A 27,970-nucleotide genomic window follows, 5' to 3' on the forward strand; every position below is an offset into this window, starting at 1 on the left:
AGTAGTTGAAAGCATTGGAAATTTTTTTAATCAATAATGATTAGTTATAATTTCATATGGTTTGTATCATCATTCATCATGGAGGATAAAGTATTATCAGTTTTTGATTAATACTTATGTAGAATATAATAAGCCCTTCAATGTAAGGTTAAGAGCAAATAGTTCGTACTTCAGTTGGTTGATTCTATATGTCATTCAATTCTAAGGATAATGTTAAATTAGAACTTTATCTGTTCTTAATTGGTACTTTAATTTCTGGGGAGAAGCAAGGCTTTTTTAATTTCATTTAAAAACATAATTTTTTTTTTAATTGTTGATTTTTTAAAAATTTTAAAGCAGAATGTTATAATAATTTTTTTTAAATGTCCTTCACTAAGCTCTAGAGAAGTTATCATTCTTCCATCATTTTTATAGACACCTTTTATGATTTAACTGTTGTTACCGCTTCAGTTTCAATTTTTATACTTGTCTTAATTTTTTTTGTCAATGATATGGGAATTATTATTATTATTTTACAAAATATTTTTCAAAAAGCACCAGAGATAAAATCTAATGATGTCACATCAGAAGATTTGGGGGGGCCTTAATCTTTCAGAAAATTAAAACCCTTGGTCAGCAAATATTACTGGTTTTAACTGATGTAGCAGCATCTTTTGTTGTAGGTAGCAATATCTATCTGTTGTCTCTAAAAGAATAATTAATTTAATTATACTGTCATGGTGAAAATGTTTATTTATGTAATGCTAAAAAAGGAATTATAACTTTCTTCTACAAAATATCACATTAAATAGCCAATTCACTCTTGTGTAAAGGCAAGTCTTATTGCAGAAATGGATTAACAATGACTCAGTTTCGGTTTTTTAAATATTAATGATCCTTTAATGGATCTTCTTTTTAGAAGATCCATTAAAGATCCATTAGTGATAAAAATCACTAAACTAAACAACTAATATGGTAAGATGTATTCTTATCAGTAACGGAGACTAACGGTTAAAAGTCTATGTTTCTTTAAATTCTTAAAACAATGTTGATTTTCAAAGCTGTTGTAATTTTGATAGTCTTTTTAAAACTTTTATTTGAGGAATTCTGACTAAGAAGTTATATTACATAATGAATTTTTAGGAGATTATAGCTGTCAGTTTTTTTTAATGTCATCAACCACTTCAACTCTTAGTTCCGAAGGACAATCAAAGTAGTGTGGTGTGTGACAACCAAAGTAGTATTTTAACTTCTGCTCTCACCATTTTTCCAAAAAGCAATCAAGGAAATATTTTTTATTCAATTTATTCAGCTCATGATTAACAAAAACACGTTCAAAATGGTGAGATAAAAAATATTATTCATTTGCTTATTCATTCAGAGATGGTACTGTAAAATAAAGCCTTGTTATATCTTAAAAAAATAATTTTAATAAACTGCACAACAAACATTTTACAAAATTAAGTATAACTATTAATTAAAGGGACCCTTGCCTTGTTAAAAAAAAAATCAATGTTACCAATAGCATAACAATAATTTCCCTACATAACCTTCTGTGAGAAGGATATTACCAAATTTTGGTATGTAAAGATCTGGATGCTTATGTTTTGGACCAACATCCGTTATAAGTAGTCAGTGCAAATTAGTGATGATGATGTGCTACTTTTATCCTGGGTAGGCCTATGTAGGCTATGTGATTTAATCTTCTGCTGGTTTGTTCTGTCTGGATCATCCATTGGTACGTCATTCTTTCATCAACCTAATATTCCTTATCCATCTCTTATTCTCAATCTTGTTCTGTTTGTGTTTGTCCAGACTTAATAGATCCATGTTAATCAATACCAGGACTTAGAGATTGATGTCTTGGTGTAATTTGATGCAAGAGGAGGACCTGTGGATCAATCCTAGGATTCTTGTGTTTCTTTTCAGGTGGTTCCACATTAAATTTTAATGTGTAAATTAATCATTGAAGTGTATATTGAGTAAGGTTGGGTCTCCTGCAATAAAATATTCAATGGATCATAAAACTTATATCAATTAGTTATAGTTTTATTTTTGAACAGATATATCATAATGAATTATGTTAATCGTGTTTTATATTGTTATTTTGTATAATTTAAAAATAAAATAATTTTATTTACCTAAAAATGATTAATTTTAATTATTAAATGGGGGCCTTAATTTATTAAGTGATAAATATAATTTAAATTCTGCTTCGATAACAGGTTTTTTTTTAATAATAAAAGTTTAATAATATTAACAATATATTTGAGAGACAGGTGAATCTTCCTTAAGCTATATTTATTTTTTTGTTTATTGTCTTATTTCTTTTTTTAGTTTATTTCTTTCTTCCTTCTTTTTACCTCATTTTATTTGTGATCGTCTCACTTTTTGCTGTACACTTAAATAAACTTCTCTGGCAGTTTTCCATAAAAATGTTTTGTATTATATTCTTGTAATTTTTACGTCATGTTATTATTTATGAGGTTATTTAGAGGAAATATATTCTAATTACCCTTTTCATTTTTTTTTCTTTCTTAATTGTTTGTCGTGTAATTTGTTTATTCTTGTAATACAAGCTTCATTAGTTTAATTATATAATTAATTTTCTTTAGTATGTAAACAAACTTATACATAGATTTATTTAAATTTTGTTTTTATATTAAAATTACTTTTACTTTCTCAGTGTTTTTTATTAGATTATAGAAGAAAAATATTGTTGTGGTTTAACAAAAACGACCTTCCCTTTAAATTTCTGTTTCTCAATTTTATATAGTTTCTGATTAAAAAATTTGTTTTATTAAGAGTTCTGTGCCTTTATCAGTTTTATTTATCTGAAATATTGCAACAACACCTATGTTCTTGAAACCACAAAATTGGAAAAGGTTCACCTTCAACTTGAACTCTCTGAAATAATATTACATAATATATCTGACAACAGTTACTTGTTTTATTTCTAATATTTTATAAACGTAGGTACATTTTTATAATATTTTGTGAATATTGGTTTATTTTTTCTAGTTTTCTATATTTATTTTTTTAATCATTTTTCTGTATGTACTGATGATGATTACTTAACAATGAAATTGTGCCCTGAGTTTTAGATTTTTATTTTATACATTTTTTAACCATTTTTACTTTTATTTTATACATTTTTTAACCATTTTTACTTTTATTTTATACATTTTTTAACCATTTTTTTTAATATAAGATTTTATCTTATAACTCATTTAGCACAGTTATTTTTTCTAATCAACAAGGTGATCATAAAAACTGTGAAGTAAAATAGATTTAAAAACAATTTGCTCCAAAAAATCCTTTTTTAATTCTTAACATTTCGAGTTTTATCGTCAATTTGATAAAAAAAATTTATCATAATTTTGTAAAAAAAGTCGTAATTTAAGGAGGAATTCAATTTTTTTCTTAGTACAGTTGTTTATAAGAGATTTTATTTTGGATAGATCTACAAAAATATTTCCTGTATGTAAAAAAAACCAATCATAAAATCCGTATTGGCGAGAATCTGCAATTTTGTTAAAAATAATAGAAGAAATGCAAAGAAAACAACTCGAGTAGCGGCAACATTGGAATAAAATGACGTGATATAACCAACCCATTACTAAACAGTAATGACGAAAAAATGGAAAGATATCTTCAAATCGTCTTCGTAGACAATTTTATTTTACGTTTAAAAAATGTTCCGTTACGTAGAAACTCTTACAATGGAAAAATTAAAGGAAATTCCTTTTGTGTTTTTCCTTCATGGTTTGTAGTACAGCTTGAAGCCGTTTACCACAACCCAAAACGCCATTGATCTATGACTTGTCTTCATATTGCAGCCTCGCTTCCACACAGCAATCAAAACATCACTCATCCCAGCTATTCCTTAGCCGACCCTTCTTTCTCCTTCTAGCAGGAATCCAAAACAAACTCTTTGTATGTCCCTATATATTATAGCATCCAGAACTCAAATCTTTCTTTTGACGTCTCCAAGATTTTTTCCGTTAATCTATTCGTATTCCGAGGCTGATCTTCGGCATTTTTTGCGTATGAAAAATTTTCCAGATAACAGGGTGCTGATCCATATCTTTAACTTCACAACCTAGAGAACCAGGGTTTTTCTATCAGGGATTTCTTTCCCGTAACCACAAAAAAAAACTCCGTTTTAAGGCGCCGAGTTCTCGTCCTTTCACTCTCTTCCAGCCTGTTACATATCGACAACCATAAGCCCTTCTGTACCCAGAGGTTGAGTCGACTCTCGGATCTAGGATTTGCTGGCTGAGCTGTGAACCAACTCCTTCGAAAAAGATACTGTCCTACTCGACAGTATCAGTAAGCATTACCGGTATTTAGTAGTGTAACCTATTCGACATCAATTCCCTCCCTCCAGTGCTTTTTACTAGAATTTAACCCCCTGTACAAAGTAAAATTAAAAAATTCATACTACATTTGATGAACAGTAAGATCCAAAGAATTATAAAAAAATGTTTAATGATTTTAATCAAAAACCTCCCTTTTTCATTGAAGTTGGTTATAAACTACCATATATTTTTCATATTTACGTCCTTGTACGAAGTAAAGGAAGTATTGTGATCGCGAAAAATTACGGTCTTTAGATTTCAACGAAAATATCCATTTTGACTAGTTTCGGCGTGACGTATGTATCAAACATAAATCAAAAACAATTAGCCGTAAAATGTTGAAATTTTGTATTTAGGACAGTTGTAACATCTAGTTGTACACCTCCCCTTTTAATTGCAATAGACTGGATCAAAAAAGCCCAAAATCCAAAAAAATTGAATTTTTGAGTTTTTCTTAATTGCAGTAATTAGCCCTCATTGAGAGCTTTTCAACGATATATCGTAAGTGGTACTTATTTTCATTGGTTCCAGAGTTGTAGCCAAATAATATTTTAATTAATGAAATATTTTGATCTTACAAGGGTAAGGCACATCGGTTCGAATCAGACTTTAACCCACCAGGTTGATCAAGTGGTGAACACGTCATTCAAAATCAGCTGATTTGGAAGTTGTGAGTTCCAGCGTTCAAGTCCTAGTAAAGTCAGTTATTTTTACATGGATTTGAATACTAGATCGTGTATACCGGTGTTCTTTGGTAGTTGGGTTTCAATTAACCACACGCCTCAGGAATGGTCGAACTGAGACTGTACAAGACTACACTTCATTTTCATGTGGATGATATGTATGAACATTTCATCCTCTGAAGTATTATTTGAACAGTAATTACCGGAGGCTAAACAGGAAAAAGAAAGAAAGCGTTCTAATCAGACTTCATCTCTTTTTTTTACCTTTTTTTTCAATTTAAATATATTGATTTGTTACCTGTTTGTAAAAAAAAAAATACGATAAATAATAATTCAATAATAACAGTAAAACAGAAAAAAAAGATATGAGAAGTTATTAATGAAATAAAATTTTATGTACTTTTCATTTTAAAAAAATGTGTAAATGTAATTTAATAGGCGTACAAGTAAGTCATGTGGTGTCCACATCAGATTTTTTTACTTCCTAAAAACTTGTAAAACTTATTTGACTTTAACTTTGATGGTAATTAATTAAACTAATTTTATTTAACTTTAATGGCATGCGTACACATCTTGGCGAGATTCTTAAATAATCTGTTAATTGGGTGTAATCCAGTTGTACCCACTCCCAAATAAAAGCAGCTCTGGTGAATTGAAAGGACGGGGAAAATGTTTTATTTCCGGCGAAGGGGGAATTTTAGTTGGAATTTCACAAATTCTAACAAAAAATTTATTAAATAGAAACATGTATATATCCATCTAAATAAATTTTATCTTTAAATTCAAAATTTAGGAAGGTGTGATGACATCAGTCAATAAATTCATCATCATCTGTTATTGTGCCTGGCCTGGCCTGCCGCCAGGCACAACATCAGATGATGATGATGATGATGAATAGTTACGCCACTACAGATGAATAATTACGCCACGGTTGCCATTTCTGTCCCAAGCCTTCTCCTTCGTCCCATGTAATTTCAAATTTTATCTCATCCTTCTTCTTCGCCACCTTTCTCCTTCTACTGACCCTTCTGATGCAGTTACAGTTTCTTTCTTGTTTACTTCCCGCATAAGTGGTATTTTTATTCATTATTTCCTCATACCTCATGTTATTTGTCCATCATACTTTCTCCATCCTTTTCCAAACCCACATCTCAAAAGGTTCAATCCAGTCCCTTCTACCTCTTCTTCATGCTTCACTCTCATACAAAACACTTCATTCATAGCTAGTGGCTAACATCTTCCTTAACTCTAAGTCCAGACTTTTACTATATAATAATTTCTTCTTCTTACATTGCTGACCATTGCTGACCTTCCTTTTATTTCTATTGCACTCTTCCAGTTCTCTGTCATCATAGTTACTAAATATCTGAAATCTCATTCTTTCTGTTCTTCCATTTCTTGTCCTTACTACCAAATCTTTGCTGTTTACTTTATTTATTACTCAATTAGCTTTAGAATGTTGACATTTTGGATTTAGGACAGTTGTAAAATCCTGGCCAAAATCAAAAAAATGGATTATGGCCTTTTTTTTATCTGCAGTAATAAGCTCTCATTGAGAGCTTTTCAGTGATATATCATAAGTAGTACTTATTTTCAATGGTTCCAGAGTTATAGCCAAATAAAATTTTAATTAATGAAACATTTGGATCTTACAAGGGGTAGACACATCAATTTGAATCCAACTTCATTTCCTTTTTTTTTGTTAATTTAAATATATTGATTTATTAATAATTATTAACCTCTGATTGTAAAACAATTTTTATAATAAATAATAATTCAATAATAACAATAAAAAAATATGAAAAAAATCAGAAGTTATTAGTGAAGTAAAATTTTATATACTTTTAAAAATGTGTATATGTAATTTAATAGGCATACAAGGAAGTCATGTGGTGTCCACATCAATTTTTTTATATAATTTAAAAATAATTAAACCAGATGTGTTGTTTTTTTTCCTATTGAATGAATATTTTTGTTTCTTATCAGATATATGAGTTTTGTCTGTTATCCTTTCATTCATTTGTAAGAGCGGATTGTTTCTCTCCATATGAACAAATATTTTACTTTGATATTATTATACTTAACCACCTTCAATGTGTGAACAATGATTCTAAGTAGAAATTATCCTTTTGGTTAAAATTATTTATTTTTTTGTGTATTGTTTTTAAATTTAGTGGTCCAAATAGGTTATTAGTTAAGAGATGGCATTATGTTCTATTTTATTTAACTTTTCTATATAAATGAAAATAAAATTAATTTTAAGATCAAAGAAAATATTCTATTAGCTATTAGTAGAAGATATAAGGTAACATATTTCTTTAATTCTTGGTATTGCTACAGGTTAAATTTGATGCATTGATCCATATTGTTATCGTGAATCATTCTAACTGATTCCAAGTAATGGTATTCAGTATTGATACATCTCTATAAACGAGTCATTAGTAGAACAGAAGTAATTTTTAACCATTGTCATAGGTATGAAAAATGTTCTAACATTGTTCCTAGTAACATTTTTGATCCAAATTACTCAAAATGTTGTCATTTTGGTAGTTGCTATTTCTAGGAAATTAATTAGTAGAGTATTAAATACTTTATTATTAAGAGATGACAATTCATTTTTGGGAGTATGATTTCAGATAAATAGATTTCAGATAAAGGTTCTTCATAACATTTTAGATTCATGATTTAAATTTTTCTTTTTATTTTCTAATTAGGTTCTGCAGAGTCAAGAGATCATGCATCAGGTTCACCAACACGTCATTTTAGTAATACAGCTCTTGGTGTTGATAACCTTGGTAAAGATTTGATTTTGGATGAACATTGCAGAGTTACACCACCTGCTACAACATTACCTAGGTTTAGAAAATATACAATTCAAGATTTTCAGTTCCTTAAAGTGCTTGGAAAGGGCAGTTTTGGCAAGGTATTTCTTTAATTTATATATTTTTTCTTAAATGCATTTTTTTTTTGTTTCTGTATTAAGTTTTTAGAATAATTTTTTGTTTGTGAATATCTCTTTATTTGAAATTATTTATATTATGGAATGGAAGAATAAATAGCAACAAAATGTTGCAGTTATGGTAGATGAGATATAAATAAGGAGTGCTTTCATGTAGAAAAAATTATTATTTAATATAGATCTAAGAATTAAAAGTTCTTAAAAATATTCATGGAATATGTAGCACTTTATAGTAGTAGAATAAGGAATAAATAGTAGTTAAAGAAGAAAGAAAAGGACTTTGAAAACGATAAAGTATGAGGATCTATTACTTCTAATGCTTTCTTATGTACAACATAGATTCTGAGTGTTATAGCAATTCCTTTAAAATTGATCCTGGTAACAAATTCTCTGTAAACATGAAATTTTATCAAAGTTTATCAAGTTGTTTAGAATTAGATTTATGTTGCAAAATATTTGTTGGCAAATGAATTACACCATTTTTCTCATATGATTATTGCATTTACTCAGATATATGGTGATTTAAAGCTGTATTTTTTGTACTATGTCATTATTTATATCAAATAATCTACATATCTTATATTTTCAGTAGCTCCTCAACTACACGTGTAGGTTTATTTGTTTTTCTTTTATATTGTAGCACGGTGATAATCTGTTTTTTCTGTGATGTTTTTTTAACCTTGTACAGTTGGAGGTAAAAACTACATCAAATTATTAATTTTTTAAAGATTATATGAAGGCTGTCTAAATTAGTTATTAATTAATATTAAGGATGTGATTCCTTATTGTTCTATACTGAACAAATGAAATGATAAAACAATGTTTCAGTGAATGCATAAAACCACTTTATAGGACCATAATCAACATTTACCAACAACCTTGATATTAATATTCTATATATACACACAAGACATTACATCTTAATGCACCTGAACATCATATAACATACAAACACATACTAAATGAAATGGGCATCCGTACAGGCTTCTCGTATCATGGCAATATAGAAAACAACAAATAAATGCTTCTAGCCAACCATGTCACATAGTCCCTAATTCACCATGGTTGCAATATTACAATAACTCTTCTGCCCCTTTGAGTGCAAAAAGGTAGTTTTAAATAACTTTTACTGGAATTCTCATCCTTCTAAAATACTATGGTAAAATTAATCCCTGTTGAATAAATCCAAAATATTGTTTTTGTCAGATAGAAAAGATATACTTTGATGTCAAATTTTAATGTTTTTTCCCCATACTAACATGACTATTTAAGTTAAGTCAAAATGCATACTTGTTTACCATTAATTTGTTACAAACTTAACTTCTTTTTATAACTTGGAATGGTTGATGGATCAAAGGCAGGTTCACAATGTATAAATAAGGCATATTATATCTACAATCAGTTTGAAATTTTTTACTTTCCATTTTCAATAAATAGATCAACAAGAGAACCCAAGTTTAAAATTTAATTTTTTATAGAAATTATTTAAAAACAATGTTATTAAGAAAATTATATTTTTTTATTACCACATTTCCATGAAATCTTTTTGTTAGAATTAATCAATAAGTAAATTACAAAAAATGTTTCTTCAAAAAATTCCCATTATAAATTTTTAAATATTTGTTATTAAATCTTTGTTTAAAAATGCAATTTCATAGTGTAATTAACATTATAAAATTGTAATTTTTAGGTAGTAGAGTTGTAAGAACTTATGAAAATACATTAAGATTCATTTTAGTGTACCACTTTATAGTTTTTTTTTACTTCCCCATCTAGATTGCGCTATAGCAGAGCAATAGCTTGAAATTTTCCAGATGTTAATGTTCATGTGTACATATGTTCAATGTTGACCTCTAAATCACCTTATATTTCCTGAACTACTGGACCTATTTTGACTAAAATCGGTCAGATTACTTCTTTCTATGGGGCATAGATGCCATTAAATTTTCAACTTTAAAGGTCAAGAGGGTGAGGCTGCAGAAAGAAAGGTCACCCTCAGTCAAGATTTTGCCTAATTAAAGGTATATTTTTCTTAGACACAGTTTTTAATTAAAAAATAACAATATTTGCAAAACAAATTTTTTTCAAAATTGCACTCCCACCCCAAAAATGTTATAGTTGTCTGCTATGTTGTAACATAATAGGTGAGCAGTAGAATTAAATAAATGAATAATATTTACAGTGTAAAAACGTAAGTCAGTCTGGCTGGGTCTCAGACTTGATCATCCAGTTGACTCGATATCTGGTACATTAACCACACAAGCGAAATTTGTTCTATATAAGTTGTGATATTACATTAGTTCAGTTGGTGCCGACCGTTGCTGATAGCATCGCCACACTCAAGTAAATTAAATACAGTATATGTGTTAGAATCATTGAATTAAATAAACAAAAAACATATATTTAAATAAAATGATAAATTTTTTAAATTAAGTTGTGTGTGTAAGCCGTGCATCAGAAACAACCCACAGTTGACATTCCGGAACATGGCTTTAGCCATTTGATGAGAGAGTCCTACAACTGTATTGTCAGCTTTTTTATGGTAAAAATGATAGTATTATATAATAACATATTGCTTTGAGATGGTATTTTGTTAATATGACAGATTTTTTAGGTGTTGTTGGCAGAACTGCAAGGCACTGAGAATTACTACGCAGTTAAATGTCTTAAGAAAGATATCGTATTAGAGGATGATGATGTTGAATGCACATTAATCGAGAGGAAAGTTTTAGCATTAGGTACTAATCATCCATACTTATGTCATCTGTTCTGTACTTTCCAGACTGAGGTAATTGTTTTTTTCTTAATAAAGTAATTTATTTATTGTCACGTTATTTATGATTAAGGGAGAGTTAAATTTTGTACTGTAGAAAAATACCAAATCTTTCTATATTTTTACGGATCGATTATTTTAGTGCCAATTTTCAAAACACTTATAAATAAGATATATAAAATAACTTGATAAAGGTAATGATATAAAGAGATCCAAATTTACATTTTCATTTTATTTTACAAGAAATTTATCTATATGATTGTACGTGAAATACTGGAAAACAATGAAACACCATTAGACTATTAGGGATAAATTTAACATAAACCATTGCAGAACAAAACAGTTTTATCTTTTTACAAAATTTCAAAATAGCTGATTAACTGGATAAGTTTATAATTTTTTAATAATCAGAGGTCAACTTTTACTACAGTCCATGATTCTGGACATGCTAGCTGTTGATTTAAAAATACATTGTTAAAAAATTCCAACTTGTTTATGTCAAGGAATGCTGAAGCACATCAGTAGATGTGCCATGTGATCTGTTATTTTTAATCTCAATTGAATACACTCTAACTACACAGCTGTATTTTATGCATTTGACTATATTTTAAAATTGATAATGTAATAGTTGATGGTAAAACTAACCTCAGTTTTGTGAATGGAGATATCATTGTGTTTACATTATATAAATTGTTTTTTTTTTTTATTTGTGTAAAACTTTATTAAAACATTAAAATAAAGTAACAATCTATTTATATTATATGAATTTAATAAGATTGAAATATAGTAATTCACATTTTCCAAATATTAACCAAAATGACAATGATTCAAATAAACTGGATATTACTTTTGAACACATTTCAGGTTATTTACCAGCTAACTTGAATTTTTATGCTTATAATATCAATAAACGTTCCTAAAAAGCTTATACATGGAACAATGTTATCACATTGGAAATAAAAAATAGTTGCATTTTTGTGCACTGTACTCACCACTGTAGGACTCACCTCCTTTTATAAAAATAATTTATTTTTTATTTACCTAAATATTATGATATTTACACCAAAATTCATTTTTCCACTTATACTATGAATTTTTCTTCCACATTTAATACTTTCACATGAGTTTTCCGATTCATCAGAACATTTTATGTGAAATTAAATAAAAAACATTACTGAAAATATAAAGTATATTAATACTTATATACTTTACATATATATAAAAAAAAACAAAGTTAAATCAATAACTAATATGGTGAACATAACTTTCTATAATTTAAATAATGTTTTTAATTCAGTTTCACATAAAATGTTGTTGTGAAGCAGAGATCTCTATGAAAATACTAATCACAAGCAATCACAAACATGTCCTACGGACACATCTCAACTGCCCTTACCCCTTCGTGGCTCAGGCCAACTTTGCCCAAATTCGTTTAAGCATTTGCTTATAAAACACTCCCAAACAAAAATCTAAAGCAGCTACTCAAACCACTACACCAAAGAGCTATGTGCCTTCTTCATACAACTTTGATCTAAATAAAGCCAAATTTTATTTAACTTTTTTCTCGACATTAAACTATATCCTAGTTTTTTTTTTACCTCCGAGTCCACAGTCCAAGCAATTCATTCCACAGAGAATGAGATGAATGTTTTGTAGCTTGTGTGAAAAATGCCATGCCTGACTGGGATTTAAACCCAGGACCTCCGGGTGTAAGGCCGAGACGCTACCATTCGTGCCAAGGAGGCCGGCCTAAACTAACTAAACTATATCCTCCTGGCCAAAAACAACTGCCCTGAATGATACTTCCATACTTAAGTACTACAAAAAAACAACCTCCCAAAAACTCTCAGTCTCTGTGAATCCCAATGCTGGTGACGAACACAGGACTTTACTATAACGCAGATTAAAAACAATAAAATAGTAAGTAAAAAAATAAATCAATTTTATAAAAAAATTATATACTGCTGGTAGGATTTCCTGAATTATTTAACAAATATTGTTAAATTTTACATAAATGTATATATCTCACTTAATTATAATTTTTAGTTATAAAAATTCAATTTAAATCTAAAATTAAATTTCCATTTCTGCATATATTTTCTTTTCTAATTCTCAACGGAATGATATTACTTATCCTTATCAGAACATAACTTTACTACTGATGCTTCTATGGTTGAAGTGTACCAATTTTTCTAGGATTGTATTGAAATAAAAATGTTAATACTGTTATAATATTTTGTTAAAAATAAAAGAGAGATAAATCATTTCAAATACCATTGTTTTGTTATTATTATTAACAAAAAAAATTCTACAGTAGTTACAATGAAGTATTATTAGCTTGTAATTACTTCATGAATAAATAAATTTAAAAAATATTTACAGGTAAAAATTAATTTCTATTTAATATTTTAATATTTTCTAAATGTTAAAGATTATCTCCACTCCCCCCCATTTAAATTCACTTTGAAATTTATAGAAGAATTCCTGTAATGTAACTATTTATTGTTGGCACTTGCACAAATAATTAAAATTTATCAGTTGTGGATAGAGGTGCTTACAATGACCTCTCTCTCTGGAACGTTTAATATGAGGAATTTCTGTAGATGTGGGTTGACCTTACTGCTATTATTACCACTTACCTGACTTAATCATAAGTACATAGAATTATGTACTTTTAATAAGTACGTATTATTAATTATCCATAACTTCATCAAAATGAAGTTCTTTTGCATCTTTATGATAAAATAATCCCTTTTTATTAATAAAAAATAACCAAAATTATGATTTTTTTTTCATGTTTCTATGTAAAATATTTATTTCTGATTTTATGATGCACAGTTAAATAAGTATTAAAAAAAGAAATAAAAATGTTGGAACTTTGCCATCAAGGGAGGGTTTTAAGTAATTTTAGTGACTTCATTTTTTAACTAAAAACTTTGAGGATTGAAAATTTTAAATTGCAAAAAAAATTTTTTTTTCATTTAGGGACTCTCAAATTCAAGGGAAACATTCAGGTAAAATTAATTTTTAAGAAAATAATTCTCAAGAGTTGATAATTAATTTTTTTTTTTTTTAATAAAAAAATAATACAAAGATAGTCATAATTCTAAATAAACAAAGTTGTAATTTTCTAGGAAGTGGGTGAACATTTTTGGCTATCTTTATTTTCAAGAAATACTAAAGCATAAGGCTATCAAAAAATTTAAGATTTTTGTATTTTAAATGCAATGGATAACTTGCGAAATGGATTTATCTTTAAAATAAAGTTTTTTTCTAAATCATAAACTATTTTTTATTGCACATACCATTGAAGTGGGATGAGTTATAAACCATTATAGCAAAAAATTGCTATAATGGTTTGAAGGCTTATAGATGTACTAGCAAAAATCTCCCATTAACGCTTGTCTGAAGCAAGATATAGTTAAAAAAAGAAAAATGTATTAAGTCATTTTTGGGGAGAGGGTGATTATTAAATAAATTAAACTTTTTGGTAATTTGTGATCTTGATTAAAAAAAATTTAATTTTTGTGAAAAACATTTTTACTAAAATGTCCCATTCTTGACTGAAAGAAATTGGTCAACGGGGTCCAGAGATATAACAGTAAATACACCGGCCAACATACGTATATACACAGTACATGTATATGCAAAAATGTTGTGTCTGACAAGAATAAGTTTTTTGGACTTGGGAGCATTGGAATAAAACATTTTATAGCAGATTATTTACAATTTCTTTAGATCTTTATTTTTTTAATAAAATAATTTTTTTAGGTGTCTCCTTAAGATTCAAAACTTAAAAAAAGACCAATTTTTAGTCATCCACTATTGATAATATTAAAAAAAGAATGTTTATTTTTTTATTATAATTACTATTAAAAACCAAGCTTAATATTTAGTAGTATAAATGGCATTCTGTAAGTGGTTGCCAGTTGGATAAGTTTATCTTGTTAATGACTAATGCTTTTAAGATTGTATAACAAAATATATATACACAACACACACTCACCTATTGTGATGCACCTGTTCTTAGATACATAGCCACTGAAAAATCACGTTGTACATCTTATTTTTAAATGCTACTGTTGATTTTTATTTGCTTATTTTAAAGTAACATGATGACATTATGACAGTGTCACCTTCATCTTGCCTTTTACTACTTATTTTTAAATTTATTTTATATTTATTCCTTTGTTTTAACATTATCAAACAAACTAGCAAATTATCTAATAAATATTAACAATCTACAAATTCAGTTGTAAATTTTCCAAAAATGTTGTTTTTGAGAATTTTTTTTAATTCATCGGGTTAAAAATGGTCTAGTAGTTAACTTATCATCACAAATGATTTGTTTAACAGCTGATTTTCAAAGTTGAAGATTCTGAGGTTTAAATCCTACTAAAAGTTAATTGGTTTTATGAGGAATTGTAATACTACACAGTGGATACCTGTGCACTTTGGTAGTTGGGGTTAAATTAACCACACATCTGAGGAATGGTTGTCCTGAGTCTGTACAAGACTACAACCTCATTTACATGTCTTACATATCACCTTATGACAGTGTCACCTTCATCTTGCCTTTTACTACTTATTTTTAAATTTATTTTATATTTATTCCTTTGTTTTAACATTATCAAACAAACTAGCAAATTATCTAATAAATATTAGCAATCTACAAATTCAGTTGTAAATTTTCCAAAAATGTTGTTTTTGAGAATTTTTTTTAATTCATCGGGTTAAAAATGGTCTAGTAGTTAACTTATCATCACAAATGATTTGTTTAACAGCTGATTTTCAAAGTTGAAGATTCTGAGGTTTAAATCCTACTAAAAGTTAATTGGTTTTATGAGGAATTGTAATACTACACAGTGGATACCTGTGCACTTTGGTAGTTGGGGTTAAATTAACCACACATCTGAGGAATGGTTGTCCTGAGTCTGTACAAGACTACAACCTCATTTACATGTCTTACATATCACCCTCAACTCATTGGACTATGGGAAGGGGTTTACTTATTGTTTACTATTTGAACAAATTGCATGTACAAATTAAGAATAAAAAAAAGATTATTTTTCAAATTTTCATTACTTAATTTTTAATATGTAATGTGTTCTTGCTAAAATTTACAAATTTATTAACTTATTAAAATAACAAAAACAAATCTGTAAACAAACACAGTCTGTATAAATAAACATTTTGCTTCGATTTCTTTACTTATGGTGAAATGTTGCTGTACTAAAATTCTTTGAACACAAATTGTAAGGGAAAATTAGTGGTTATGTATGTTTCTTACCAAAAAAAAACTTTTATGGATCTCAGAACTGCGTCAACAAAGGTTTCCAAGAAAATTGTTGTAAAGTTCAAAATATTGAACTTGAAAACGTACTATTTTAGGTTCAGCATAAATTTTCTTTTTAAATTATCTAAAGATAAATTGGCAACAGCTTCGTAACAACATTTATGGGGAATTAAATTCTGAGAAAATTTACATGCATAAATTCAACTAAAAAACAAATAAAAATGTAAGAAATTTGATCTTTATTTAAAACAAAACAGATTAAACATGGCAGAAAAATATTGTAATTTTAAATCTGCATGGAACTCTTTTTGATATTGCAGTGTGTTATATAAATTATTAAAAATGTCTTGTGGCACTGTTTATACAATACTCTGCTTGAGCTAAAATTTCTTGTGTGGCTCTCTGTATCGTAGAATTGTTTCATGTAACTTGAACATAGTTCTGAAATTCTCATCAGCAACTTTTCTTGTATTAATAAAGTTTGTTGATATTCACAATGTGCACTCCCATTATTAAATCATTAAATAGAACTGCTCACATATTTTTTATTAGGAAGTGGAAATACCATTTTTAGGCTCCAGTATTCATGCACTCTCTTTTAATCATTTAATCATACTGCAAGAAACTTAATTATTGGTCAGCCGCATATTACCAACATCTGTAATCTTAACTATATTAACTTATGAAATAAAAAATTTCTCAAGTAGTTAATTTTTGTAATTAAATTTTGAATTTTATAATAATTTCATAAATTTTTATCATAATCAATGTTAAAGATGAAATTTTTTTAAATAATTTCCAACCAAATGAACAATCAAAAACATGGACAGGGACTGTCAAAAAAGTAGAAGGAAATGGGTTTAGGAGAGCTGTTACCAATTCACTGGGCAAGACATTTTTTTTTTTTTTTTTATTTGTTACAAGAATCTTAATAGTTGAATCATGTATTTTTTATGCTTATTTCAAATATGTAAGTACTTTATTTCTATCAGGTATAGTTTTTTGACATTACTACTTTTTGTTGTAGGAAAAAACATCATGACAGTAGTATAACAATATTACACATGCAATTTCTACATGCCTAAAATCTGATTATTTATTGTAATAAGTGTACTTATTATAGTGTACTCATCATATTGTACTCAAATTTCATTTGGTTACATAACCAAATCGTGTAATGTTTACCAAAATTACATTTACAAATTGTTTTTTTCATATTTTAGGCCCAAAATAAATAATGAAGGGCTTAAAGTAACAGACCTTTTTTGTAACTTTTAACTCTGAGGTACTAGCAGTACTTAAAAAAAAATTGGACTGTTACTGCGAGTCCTTCATTAAATAAAATGGCAGCAAATTCGTAAAATTTTAAAAAGTTCACTTATAAGATCATTTATGCAGACAAGATGGGATACCAAAACACTAATGGGTGCACTTTATACAAGTTGACTGAAAATGATGCGAGTTAATTGTGAGAAAGTAGCTAAAACATATGTATTTGAGTTTATTATGATTGCAGAGAAAAATACTAACATATGAAAACATGAAGAACATTTTAACTTGAAAGAATAAAAGTGGATTTTCTTAAATTAATATAATATACTGAAAAACTTCTCTTAATCAGAATAATGTGCACAAGATAAGTCTAGACGTAGGAAAATTTTAAATATGAGAAGCACATTTTTTTTCTCTTTGAAGTTTGTAAGTTAAAAATATTTGGAATAAACTGCTTACGAGATCTTACTTTGAACAAGTCTGATAATAGCAAAGAATTTTTCTGATTTCTATAGTACATAAATGTATACAGATTAATGTTTTTAACTTCCCTGTGATATTTTAGATTTACTTATAAACTAAATGGAAAATTTTAATTTCAGGATGTTTTACTCCATCAGAGAATGGTAACTAATAACACTTTTTTTACCAGGGACTTATTTTTCTGATTAAGTAACAATCCATTTGATTGTCACTTAAAATTAAGCCTTATATAATTGGTATTAGCTATGTGAAACCTCCAAACCTTCTATAACCTTCTACAAACCTTATATAACCTTCAATTGTTTTTGATTTTTTAAATTTGTTTTTGATTTAACTGTTTTTTCATTTATCTTACATGCACTACCTTTATATCATACACAATTTCATTTAATGTTTCTAAGTTGCGATTCTTCATTAATTAGATATTGATGATAACCTTTCATAGTTTGGCAGAAAATTTTAATAATTCTTGCCTCCAGTTCTTTTTCTTTTATCATAAACATAATGTTTTTTCTTTGTTGATATCATACCTAATTCAATATATAAACAATACTTCCAAATTATGTTGAAATTATGAAGGTACATAAAGTGAAAAACAGCTTATAATACCACAAAGTTCTTAAACCAAATAAACTTTCACTATTCTTTGGTAGATTGTTGTGAATTGATAAAAATAATAACTCATTTTTCAGCCTATTATTAAATATTTGTTTATCAATACAATGTAATAGCTTATAACGAACTAGTTAGATTGGTGATAGACTAAGCATTTATCATGCATACAAGTATATCATTAAGAAGCTATCTATTTACAAAATATAATAGTATATTTTACATTTAATGAAATTTTCCTTTAATTTTTGTAAAAGTAAAAACATAGTAAAACTCAAGAGAATTACATATTTGTTTATGAAATAAAATGGAATTTAGTGTTACATATATTTCCATTCTTATTAGAATACAAAAATAAAAAATAAAACTAGTCTTGGAATTTTGATTATTCTTTTACATTTTTTGGTCTTTCTTTTGGATATTAGAAGTTCAAATATAGGAAATTTTATTGTATTTAAATTAATTGTTTGATCAGTGATGTAATCAATGACTGAAAGTGATTCCATAAAATAAGCTTTTTGGCACTTATTCCAAGTATGTTGTGGTGATTACTGAAAAATATTTTGAAAAATTTAAATAAATTAACTTGTTGACAGTACCAAGTCCAAACTCTGGGGCTGAGTTTTGTTATAAAAAGAACAGACAAGATAAATAATTATATAACATACTACATATTATAAAATTAACCAACTTATGGATAATAGTATTTATTTTGGATAATATTATTTACAAAGGTCCATTTTAGTTTATTGATACCAACTACTGCTACAAAGACAGCTTTAATAAAACATTACTTACATAAATACAATTTCCCATTAGAATATTGTCACGGGAGTCAGTACTTTGTAAATGATTTTATTGGTTTTTATGTTTACAGTCGCACCTGTTCTTTGTAATGGAATATCTAAATGGAGGTGACTTAATGTTTCATATACAACAGTCTGGAAGATTTGATGAGGGAAGGGCGAGATTTTACGCTTCTGAAATTGTTTCTGGTCTTATGTTCCTACATAAAAAGGGTATTGTTTACAGGTAATTATTAAAATGTTTATTTATATAAGCTATCAACCTATGTTCAAATTATATAAGCTATGATTCAATGTTTGTCAGTTTTATCCACATTATTACTCATATTACTGTTATTTGTTACATAGTATCTGTGAAGTTTACTAAATCAAACATTATAAGATTGGTTGCGACTAGTTCCATTCCCTCATAAAAGTGTATGCAACAAAATTATTCCGATTATTTTTAATAGTCAGGAGTGTCATGGTATAAATGATTTTCATTAACCATTAAAGCTTATTGGCCTGGTGCCTATGAATGAGCTTTTTTCACAACAGCTAGACCAAAATCAAAATGTAACTGTACATTTACTAAGAGATAATACGATTTAAGATAATAGATTTAAGCCAACACCTACTACAACCAATTTTCAAAAAATGACAATGGTTTTACAGTTATATAATCAAATAGAAACTATACTTAATATTTTTAATCATTGGTGATATATATTATTTATATATATTTATTTATATATATTATATATATTTATATATTTATATATTATTTATTTATATATATTTATTTATATATTATTTAATCATTGGTGATATATATTATTTATGATTACGCTGATTTAACAATCTAAAACCCACGTTGGGAGTTGGCAAAGTTGCTTACATTGGTTTAGAGTCAGTTACTTTTATTTTAAATATTTCTTAACACTTTTGGCACTGATAACAGCTGTATACTGTTACTGCAGTTACAGGCCGCCCACGCGAGTGATCACCTGCTGTTGTCAAATTTTACCTTTTTTTGTTATTATACTATTCAATCACATATATGATGATGTGTGTCATATGCACATATTTATTTGAAGATAATTAATTGCATTTTATATTAGTTTTTTACCGTAACTGTATTTTGGATAATTACAAATTAAATAACGTTATACCTATTATATATTTTGAAGTGTAAGTAAACATATATATATATATGTGTGTGCTTACACAAATACACATTCATGCATATTAGCTGTTGCTCAGCTTCTATTAAAGTTCTATTACATGCAGAAATACAAACTGAGGATTTTTTTCAAATAATTATAAATTTAAGAAATACCAAATTATAATTCTAAAAACTAGTTTTTAGCTTTTTTCATAAGTTTTCAAACAGCTCAATTTATTATTGAAGTAAAATGCATTACTTAAATATTAATATTTGTATAAGACATTAAGACAAAATTTTTGGCACTTTTAAATTCAATTTAATATAACAGGTGTTTAAAAAAGGGTGCAACCCCTTGGTTTGATGACATGAATTTATTTCAAAAATATTAATGTTAATAAATAACTTACACAACAATATTCAAATTACCTTTAATTACTTTACAATAGATGTTCTGAATGATTTCCTGTGATTTATACAGGTTCACACACATCCATAGCATTTGCAGCCACTTTTCATAATATTTGCTCATTAGTGTCAGAAATCTCACTTTCAATGTTAGCCTTCAATTTGTCAAGTGTATGAGGATTGTTTTTAAAAACTTCACTTTTTAGATATTCCCAAAGGAAAGGGTCTTCTGGTGTAAGATCTGGGGAACTTGGAGGCCACAACTCTTATGATATCAAACAATGGCCAAAAAATTTCCATAACATATCCAGCATTTCATTAGTAATATAACACATTGCGTTATCCTGCTGGAACCAATTTTCTCGTACGTAGAAATTTAACTTGGCAATAGATTGTTTGATTAAGTTGTGATAAACCACGCCATCTACAGATTTGTCAAAAAATAAAGGCCCTGTTACTCGATGCCAGGAGATCGCACACCAAACACAAATTTTATGTGCATGTATTGATTATTCATGAAATCCGTGAGGATTTTCAGCGCTCCATATTTGACAGTTTTGGCTGTTAATGTAGCCATCTGAGTGAAACTATGCCTCATCAATGAAATAAACACGATCCAAAATGTCAATATCATAGTCATCATCAAGAGAATGAAACTGACAACAATACTGTAAATGTTTTCCATGGTCACTTCTTTCAGTTGTTGACGATATCGATGCGATAAGCATGCCATTGTAATTTTATAGTAGCCCTGAAAGCTGTACGTATACTGGAATTTTTTTTAATTTAATTTTAAACTTTTTAAAATGATGCACTGTACCAAATTATATAATACATCATACTTACTACCATCCTCACTAATGTCTGGTTTTCACACTGGCATCAACTGATGTTACTTATTTATGGCAGTTTTTTTTTTTTTGTAGTGGGTAGTCACGTATTAAGAATGTGCTCAATAAGTATGTGTGATTTGAACTGTACCTATATCACTGTGTGTTTTTGTATGTTTATTTATTGTTTAAATAGTTGGTCTGGGCTCTATCCCCCTGTGTGTTTACTAATGTCATGCTTGTGAGAATAATACTAATAAATAACAATTATAAAAACTTGGTGTATTGTAATTTCTTCAGGGCAATAGTTTGGCCAGCGCAGTTCTTGAAACTTCCTGAATCATGTGTATTTCAAAATAATCAGCGTCATCTTTAAAATAGTAATTATTGCTGGTTACTCGTCCTTCATATGGATAAAAAATATTTTGCACGGTTGTCAGATTTCCTGACAAACATCCCGAGGAGGTGACCGTGAAATTTCACTTCTGTTTTTTTTTTTTTTTTTTTTATTTTATGTTTTTTTAATCAAATTACCAGAGGCGTGCAGCCAGTCATGGCACAAACAAGCACAGTAACAATGACAGTGGTTGTGCCACTGCGCAATACACTACCAAATCATTAATGCTATTTTTTCTCAATAACTAAAAAAGATATCAAAAAAGACAAAAGAGACTTTTGTTTTTATATAAAATTTAATTTGAATACTGCAAGTGTTCTCCAAATTTGACTTGATCAACAGTTTGGCCATAGTCAAGTTGAATATCAGCAAAGAACATAATCTGATTCTTACCACAAGCCATTAAAATGGCCACCATCTTAAAACAGTGAGATTTTTTGTAATGGCAATAGTCCTACAATCTTCCCAAGTATAAAAACTGTGTACATGCAAATTTTCAGCTCAATTGGTTAGCTCAATAGTCAGTAGTTATGGTGTCAAAGAGTAAAAGACCACAGAAAACATTAGATTTTTATAAATATATCTATATATATCAGATATCAAAGTTTATTAAAATGTGGTCTTTTTTTTATATACATCTAAGATATCAAGGTTATTAATGTTGGTGGATTTATGATTTGTATGTATGAGATGGTTAGGAAATGTTGGGTCTGTGTTGCAGTGAACGGCTTTTAAGGTTTTTTTTTGTATTTAAAAAACCCTCCAACAAAGTAATTTTTTTTTGTAATTTGATGAAAAATATTTTAAATGTTTTGATAATTTATCAAAATTGTCAAAAATACAATAAGCCACATATACATTATGCTGCTATATGAAAATGTATCTGTTTTTTGTTTGATAAAGAATATTGTTTTTTTTTAGGAATAAGTGATTTTTTAGCACAGTTATCTAAATCCTTGCATGGATAGATTAAACTTTTGTGTTTACTTTATCCATATTTATTGGTACCAAACAATGTTATGAGAGTCCATTTTTGTGTCCTTAAAATTCTAACTTTCTGAAGGAATCTCTTATTAAGATAAATTATATTTCAGATATGAATATTTATAAGCATGATAAGTATTTAATAATGATGATAAGAAGTTAATTGTAAAAGTTTTTCAATATCGCAACATGTATTATGAATATTGTTAGGTAATGATAGTATGAATGCCCATTAGTTAGTGATATTCTTCCTTAAATTGACAACACATTGATGCTTTTTTTCACCCACACTACATGTGGATGATTTGACCTTCAGTTATATGATTATCAAAATAATAGGCTTCCATTACTACGTAAGCACCAATTCAGATTTCATTTTATAAATATTTACTTACTTTTAATTTTTTTTTTTTTGCATGATAAGTTGCTCCACATAAACATAACTACATTACTTTGAACTGTTTTCTCTTTTCCCAGTAGATTTTCATCCTTTCGCTGTGTTTTCTTCTTTGTTCTATCCATTTTATTTTGTTACTTGCTGATGTTTTATTTTGTAATTCCCAGGTTTTTGTTGTGAAAAGTTTTGTTGTGTAGTTTCTTAATTTCTCTCTTTTTTAAACCAGTTTGTTTTTGTTTTCCCTTTTTTTTCAAAAAAGTTAAGGATGGTTTTTGCAATTCTATATTTGTTAATGCTGTAGACTGAGTATATAATTTTAGTCTTCTTATTTTGATTGTTTGAAGTTTTTTGAAAAACCACAATTTACTTATTTTATTTTATTAATTTAATACATATTGTATTGTCGTATAATTATGGCCAACTTTATTGTTGATTTTTCTTCTTTCTTTTGTTTGCAGGGATTTAAAATTAGATAATATACTATTAGATTTTGATGGTCATGTTAGAATTGCAGATTTTGGTATGTGTAAACTGCAGATATATTTGGACAGAACAGCAGATACATTTTGTGGGACTCCTGATTATATGGCACCTGAGGTAAGTTGTATTTTTTGAGATTTAATGTTTTAGCTACATAATTTGACTTTAGTTGAATTATCCTTATGTAATGTTATTTAATTACTCCATAGCTGTAAAATTAACGTTTGATCAATAATATTGCAATGTATTATATTTGATTATGTTTTAGATAATAAAAGGGTTACGTTACAACCAGTGTGTCGATTGGTGGTCTTTTGGAATACTATTATATGAAATGTTGGTTGGACAGTCCCCATTTTCAGGATGTGATGAAGATGAACTATTCTGGTCCATTTGTAATGAACAACCACATTATCCGAAATTCCTGACATCTGAAGCAAAATCAATATTAACCCAGGTAAAATCTGTTTTATAATTTAAAAATATTACTTGTTTATTTTTTTGGCAATACTGTTTTTCATTAAAAATATTTGGTAAATATTACAATTTCTGGATCAATACTTATGTAGATATATCATGGCGAATTTTGTCTTCTAGATGGCACACGCAGTTACTGAAACTTAAATGTTTCAACAATAAAAAGATAACCTTTATGATGCAGTTTATGAACAAATAAATATAATGCTACATTAACTTTCATCATACTATAAGTTTTAATTCAGTTTTTGTTCACTACTGTAATGTACTGATATTTTAATCTAATGAAAGATGGTTTTTATTCATCATTACATAATAAATATTTTTGTATATATGTTATTTACTGTAACCATAAAGGTTCTGGGTTCAAATCCTAGTCAAGCTTGTCATTTTTTCCAAAATTGATGGTTTCTTATGTTTTTGACACAAACAATTGAATAAAAAGGTCTCAGAATTGTATCTCTCATAATTTTCATGATATTCGACATAAAACAGAAAAATTTGTTGACAAAAAACAAAGTTTTTAGATTTGAAATACAGTAACTTTGCTAAATGACTAATAAATGAGTAAATTTTATTATACATCTTATAATAAGATAAATTTAAGTTAATTCTGATAAAATTAATGTAATAAAATTTATGGAAAACAAAAGAGTCATCTTTTATTTTAAAAACAAAACTTAATTGAAAAATGTTATGAAATTGTAAAAATTAAAAATCGTTGTTTTTAGTGCAATAGATTTAGACCTTATAACATACTTATAATATTTAATACTAATACTGTATTAATTTACAATAAATGTTTGGAAATTCCACCACTGACATCTTGTTCAATTTTCAACTTGTTTCCTTACACTTTTTGTCACCAACTTAATGACATATTCACATTCCTTGATGAGGGCAGCTGTATTAAAAATGCAAGCAATCAGTTCACGTGTGTCTACTTTTTGCTTGTACACCTCGCATGTATACCTTGCTGATGATGTAGTAATTCTAGCTGAGATTAAAAAAGATTTAGAAGAAACAATGAATGGCATGGATGAAGTCCTACGCAAGAACTACCGCATGAAAATAAACAAGAACAAAACAAAAGTAATGAAATGTAGTAGAAATAATGTAGATAGACCACTGAATATAAAAATAGGAAGAGAAAAGATTATGGAGGTAGAAGAATTTTCTTTTTGGAATTAGAATTACTAAAGATGGACAAAGCAGGAGCAATATAAAATGCCGAATAGCACAGGCGAAACAAGCTTTCAGTTAGAAATATAATTTGCTTAAATCAAAAATTAATTTAAACGTCAGGGAAAAGTATATTTTGAAAATATATTTTTGGAGGATAGCTTTATATGGAAGTGAAATTTGGACAATCGAAGTATCTGAGAAGAAAAGATTAGAAACGTTTGAAATGTGGTGCTATAGAAGAATGTTAAAAATCAGATGGGTAGATAAAGTGACAAATGAAGTGGTTTGTGGCAAATTGATGAAGAAAGAAGCATTTGGAAAATATAGCTAAAAGAAGAGAGAGATTTATTTATTACATCAAGGGCATACCTTAAGGCATCCTGTAATAGTCGCTTTGATATTGCAGGGACAGGTAGATGGGAAAAATTGTGCATGCATACAACATTTGGAGTATGTAAAACAACTTGTTAGGGATGTAGGATATAGGGGATATACTGAAATGAAACAACTGACACTAGATAGGGAATCTTGGATACCTGCTTCAAACCAGTCAAGTTACTGAAAAAAATAAATAAATAAAAAGCCAATCTTCGTGGCTTTGTTTCTTCTTAACAAAAACAATTTACCCAATGAAAATTTGTCATATTCAAAGATTTAACATTATGGACAACAGAGATACTAAGATATCAAGAAATAATATCCAAAATTATTAAGTTTTGTGACATCAGTGACAAATAGGACGCTTCGCAACTCTTTTCACAGTTCAGTATAAAATAAAATGTTCTACCATTTCTGAGAAAAATATTTTACAAAAGTTTTTTTGTAAATACCCACCATACTAAAATTTACCATTGAGAATTTTTTTAAAATTATTTAAACAACAATCAAAGAGGACTAAACAGTCAGAATGATGCTTAAATAAATAATTTGTAGTATTAATTTTTTGTATAATAAAGAAATCGATTGTTAGAATTGAACAACCAGAAAAACAGATTTTTATGCTTCACTTTTTATAAATCTGTAACTTTCTATTATTAATTCAAATTTTCAGCAGTGATTCATAAAAGATGAAGATATAATATGATACGAGATTCTTTTTTTTTAATTGAGTATTTCATAATACATGCAATTTGAAAGTCAAGCTTTTTTCTTATGAAACTTTTTTTTGGAGGAGGGGAAACCTTTTATAGACAACATGTGGTCCCAAATCCCATGGTATTGTGGGATTTATCTTAACTGAACCCCTCACCTTTTACAACATAGATGCCGGGCTCTCTGTACAGTATTATCATAGCACCCCATCTCATGGGGTGCTATGATATGATTTTAGCTGTATAATTAATTATTCTTCAGTTAATAAAAAAATAATGAACATACATTACTCATAAATGAGTTAATAATTAGTACATTTTTATTATCAGAAACCTATAATGTTTCAGAAAAAATTTTTTAATATTGTTTCATGTCGTATACTGACTGGTATAGTTAATTTGAATATTAATTGTTTTCTTCTTTATTTAGCTTTTAGAAAAAGACTCAAGTAAGCGGCTTGGATCAACAGACATGAGGGGAGGTGAAGTTACAATACATCCATTCTTTAGAAATTGGGATTGGGCACGATTAGAAAGAAGAGAGATTGAACCTCCTTTCAAGCCTAGAGTAGTCAGTTAAAATTTTAAGCAACATTTTTGCTGTAGTTTGTAAACTAGTAGTATAATTTTTAGTAAAAGTATTAGTAGTTTTTAATAATAGAAGATATGATTCTCTTTTATTTTAATGGAATTGACTTCTGCATTTGAAAACATTTTCCTATTCTACTATTTCTGTTTGGTGTGTCAAGAACAACTTTCATCCCTTCCTGTTCCTATTCATAATAGTTAAAATATCAGTATACTGTTGGAAACAAAATAAAATTAATCTCCCTGATTGATTTAATGATCTATTTTAACACATTTAAAGAAGAAAATTGAAATAGCTCGCTTTTGTTTTTGATTTAAAAAAAAATCAAATACGGTCCTGGTGACAAAGTATTTAACGCTAATATACCTGGTTGTTTCACCAGGAAAGAATACTATTTCAGAACGTGATTGTAGAGCTAAAAATAAAAAATAAGTCATATAAAAATAGGTCCAGAAATGCTGGTTTTTTTTTTTTTAAGTTACACTTTCCAAAAGATTCATTCTGATTTTGCTTCATAGCAAATGTAGTATTAAAATCTTTTGGACATTAATTATTGAAAAAAAATTAGTTACAAAAATAACAAAAAAATACTAATAATGAAAATATACTAACATTTTTTTATAAAAGTGTCTTAAAAGATTTTACTATTGCATTATATTACCTAGAGAGCAAAAACTCAAGATGAAATATTTAGCAGCTCTAACTCAAAAACAAATCATTTTTGGATCTATGTTTGTATTTTTCTTCTTCTTATTTTTAGCTCT

General features: G+C 27.8%; 1 protein-coding gene across 3 annotated transcripts in view; it reads left to right on the forward strand.

Moving 5' to 3' along the window:
* The window catches only part of LOC142333012 (uncharacterized), a 99,333-nt gene that overhangs the window by 64,810 nt on the left and 6,553 nt on the right, over nucleotides 1-27,970 (forward strand). For 2 of the 3 annotated variants that reach the window (XM_075379781.1, XM_075379783.1), the window contains 6 exons: nucleotides 7,738-7,946; nucleotides 10,597-10,770; nucleotides 19,296-19,450; nucleotides 23,843-23,981; nucleotides 24,133-24,321; nucleotides 27,048-27,188. In XM_075379781.1, coding sequence (XP_075235896.1) covers nucleotides 7,738-7,946; nucleotides 10,597-10,770; nucleotides 19,296-19,450; nucleotides 23,843-23,981; nucleotides 24,133-24,321; nucleotides 27,048-27,188 — 1,007 coding nt within the window. The remainder of the gene's footprint in view (nucleotides 1-7,737; nucleotides 7,947-10,596; nucleotides 10,771-19,295; nucleotides 19,451-23,842; nucleotides 23,982-24,132; nucleotides 24,322-27,047; nucleotides 27,189-27,970) is intronic. The other variant, XM_075379782.1, reaches the window with a different exon arrangement.

This window comes from Lycorma delicatula, chromosome 12 (genome assembly GCF_047948215.1).
Source record: "Lycorma delicatula isolate Av1 chromosome 12, ASM4794821v1, whole genome shotgun sequence".
Lineage (NCBI taxonomy): Eukaryota > Metazoa > Arthropoda > Insecta > Hemiptera > Fulgoridae > Lycorma > Lycorma delicatula.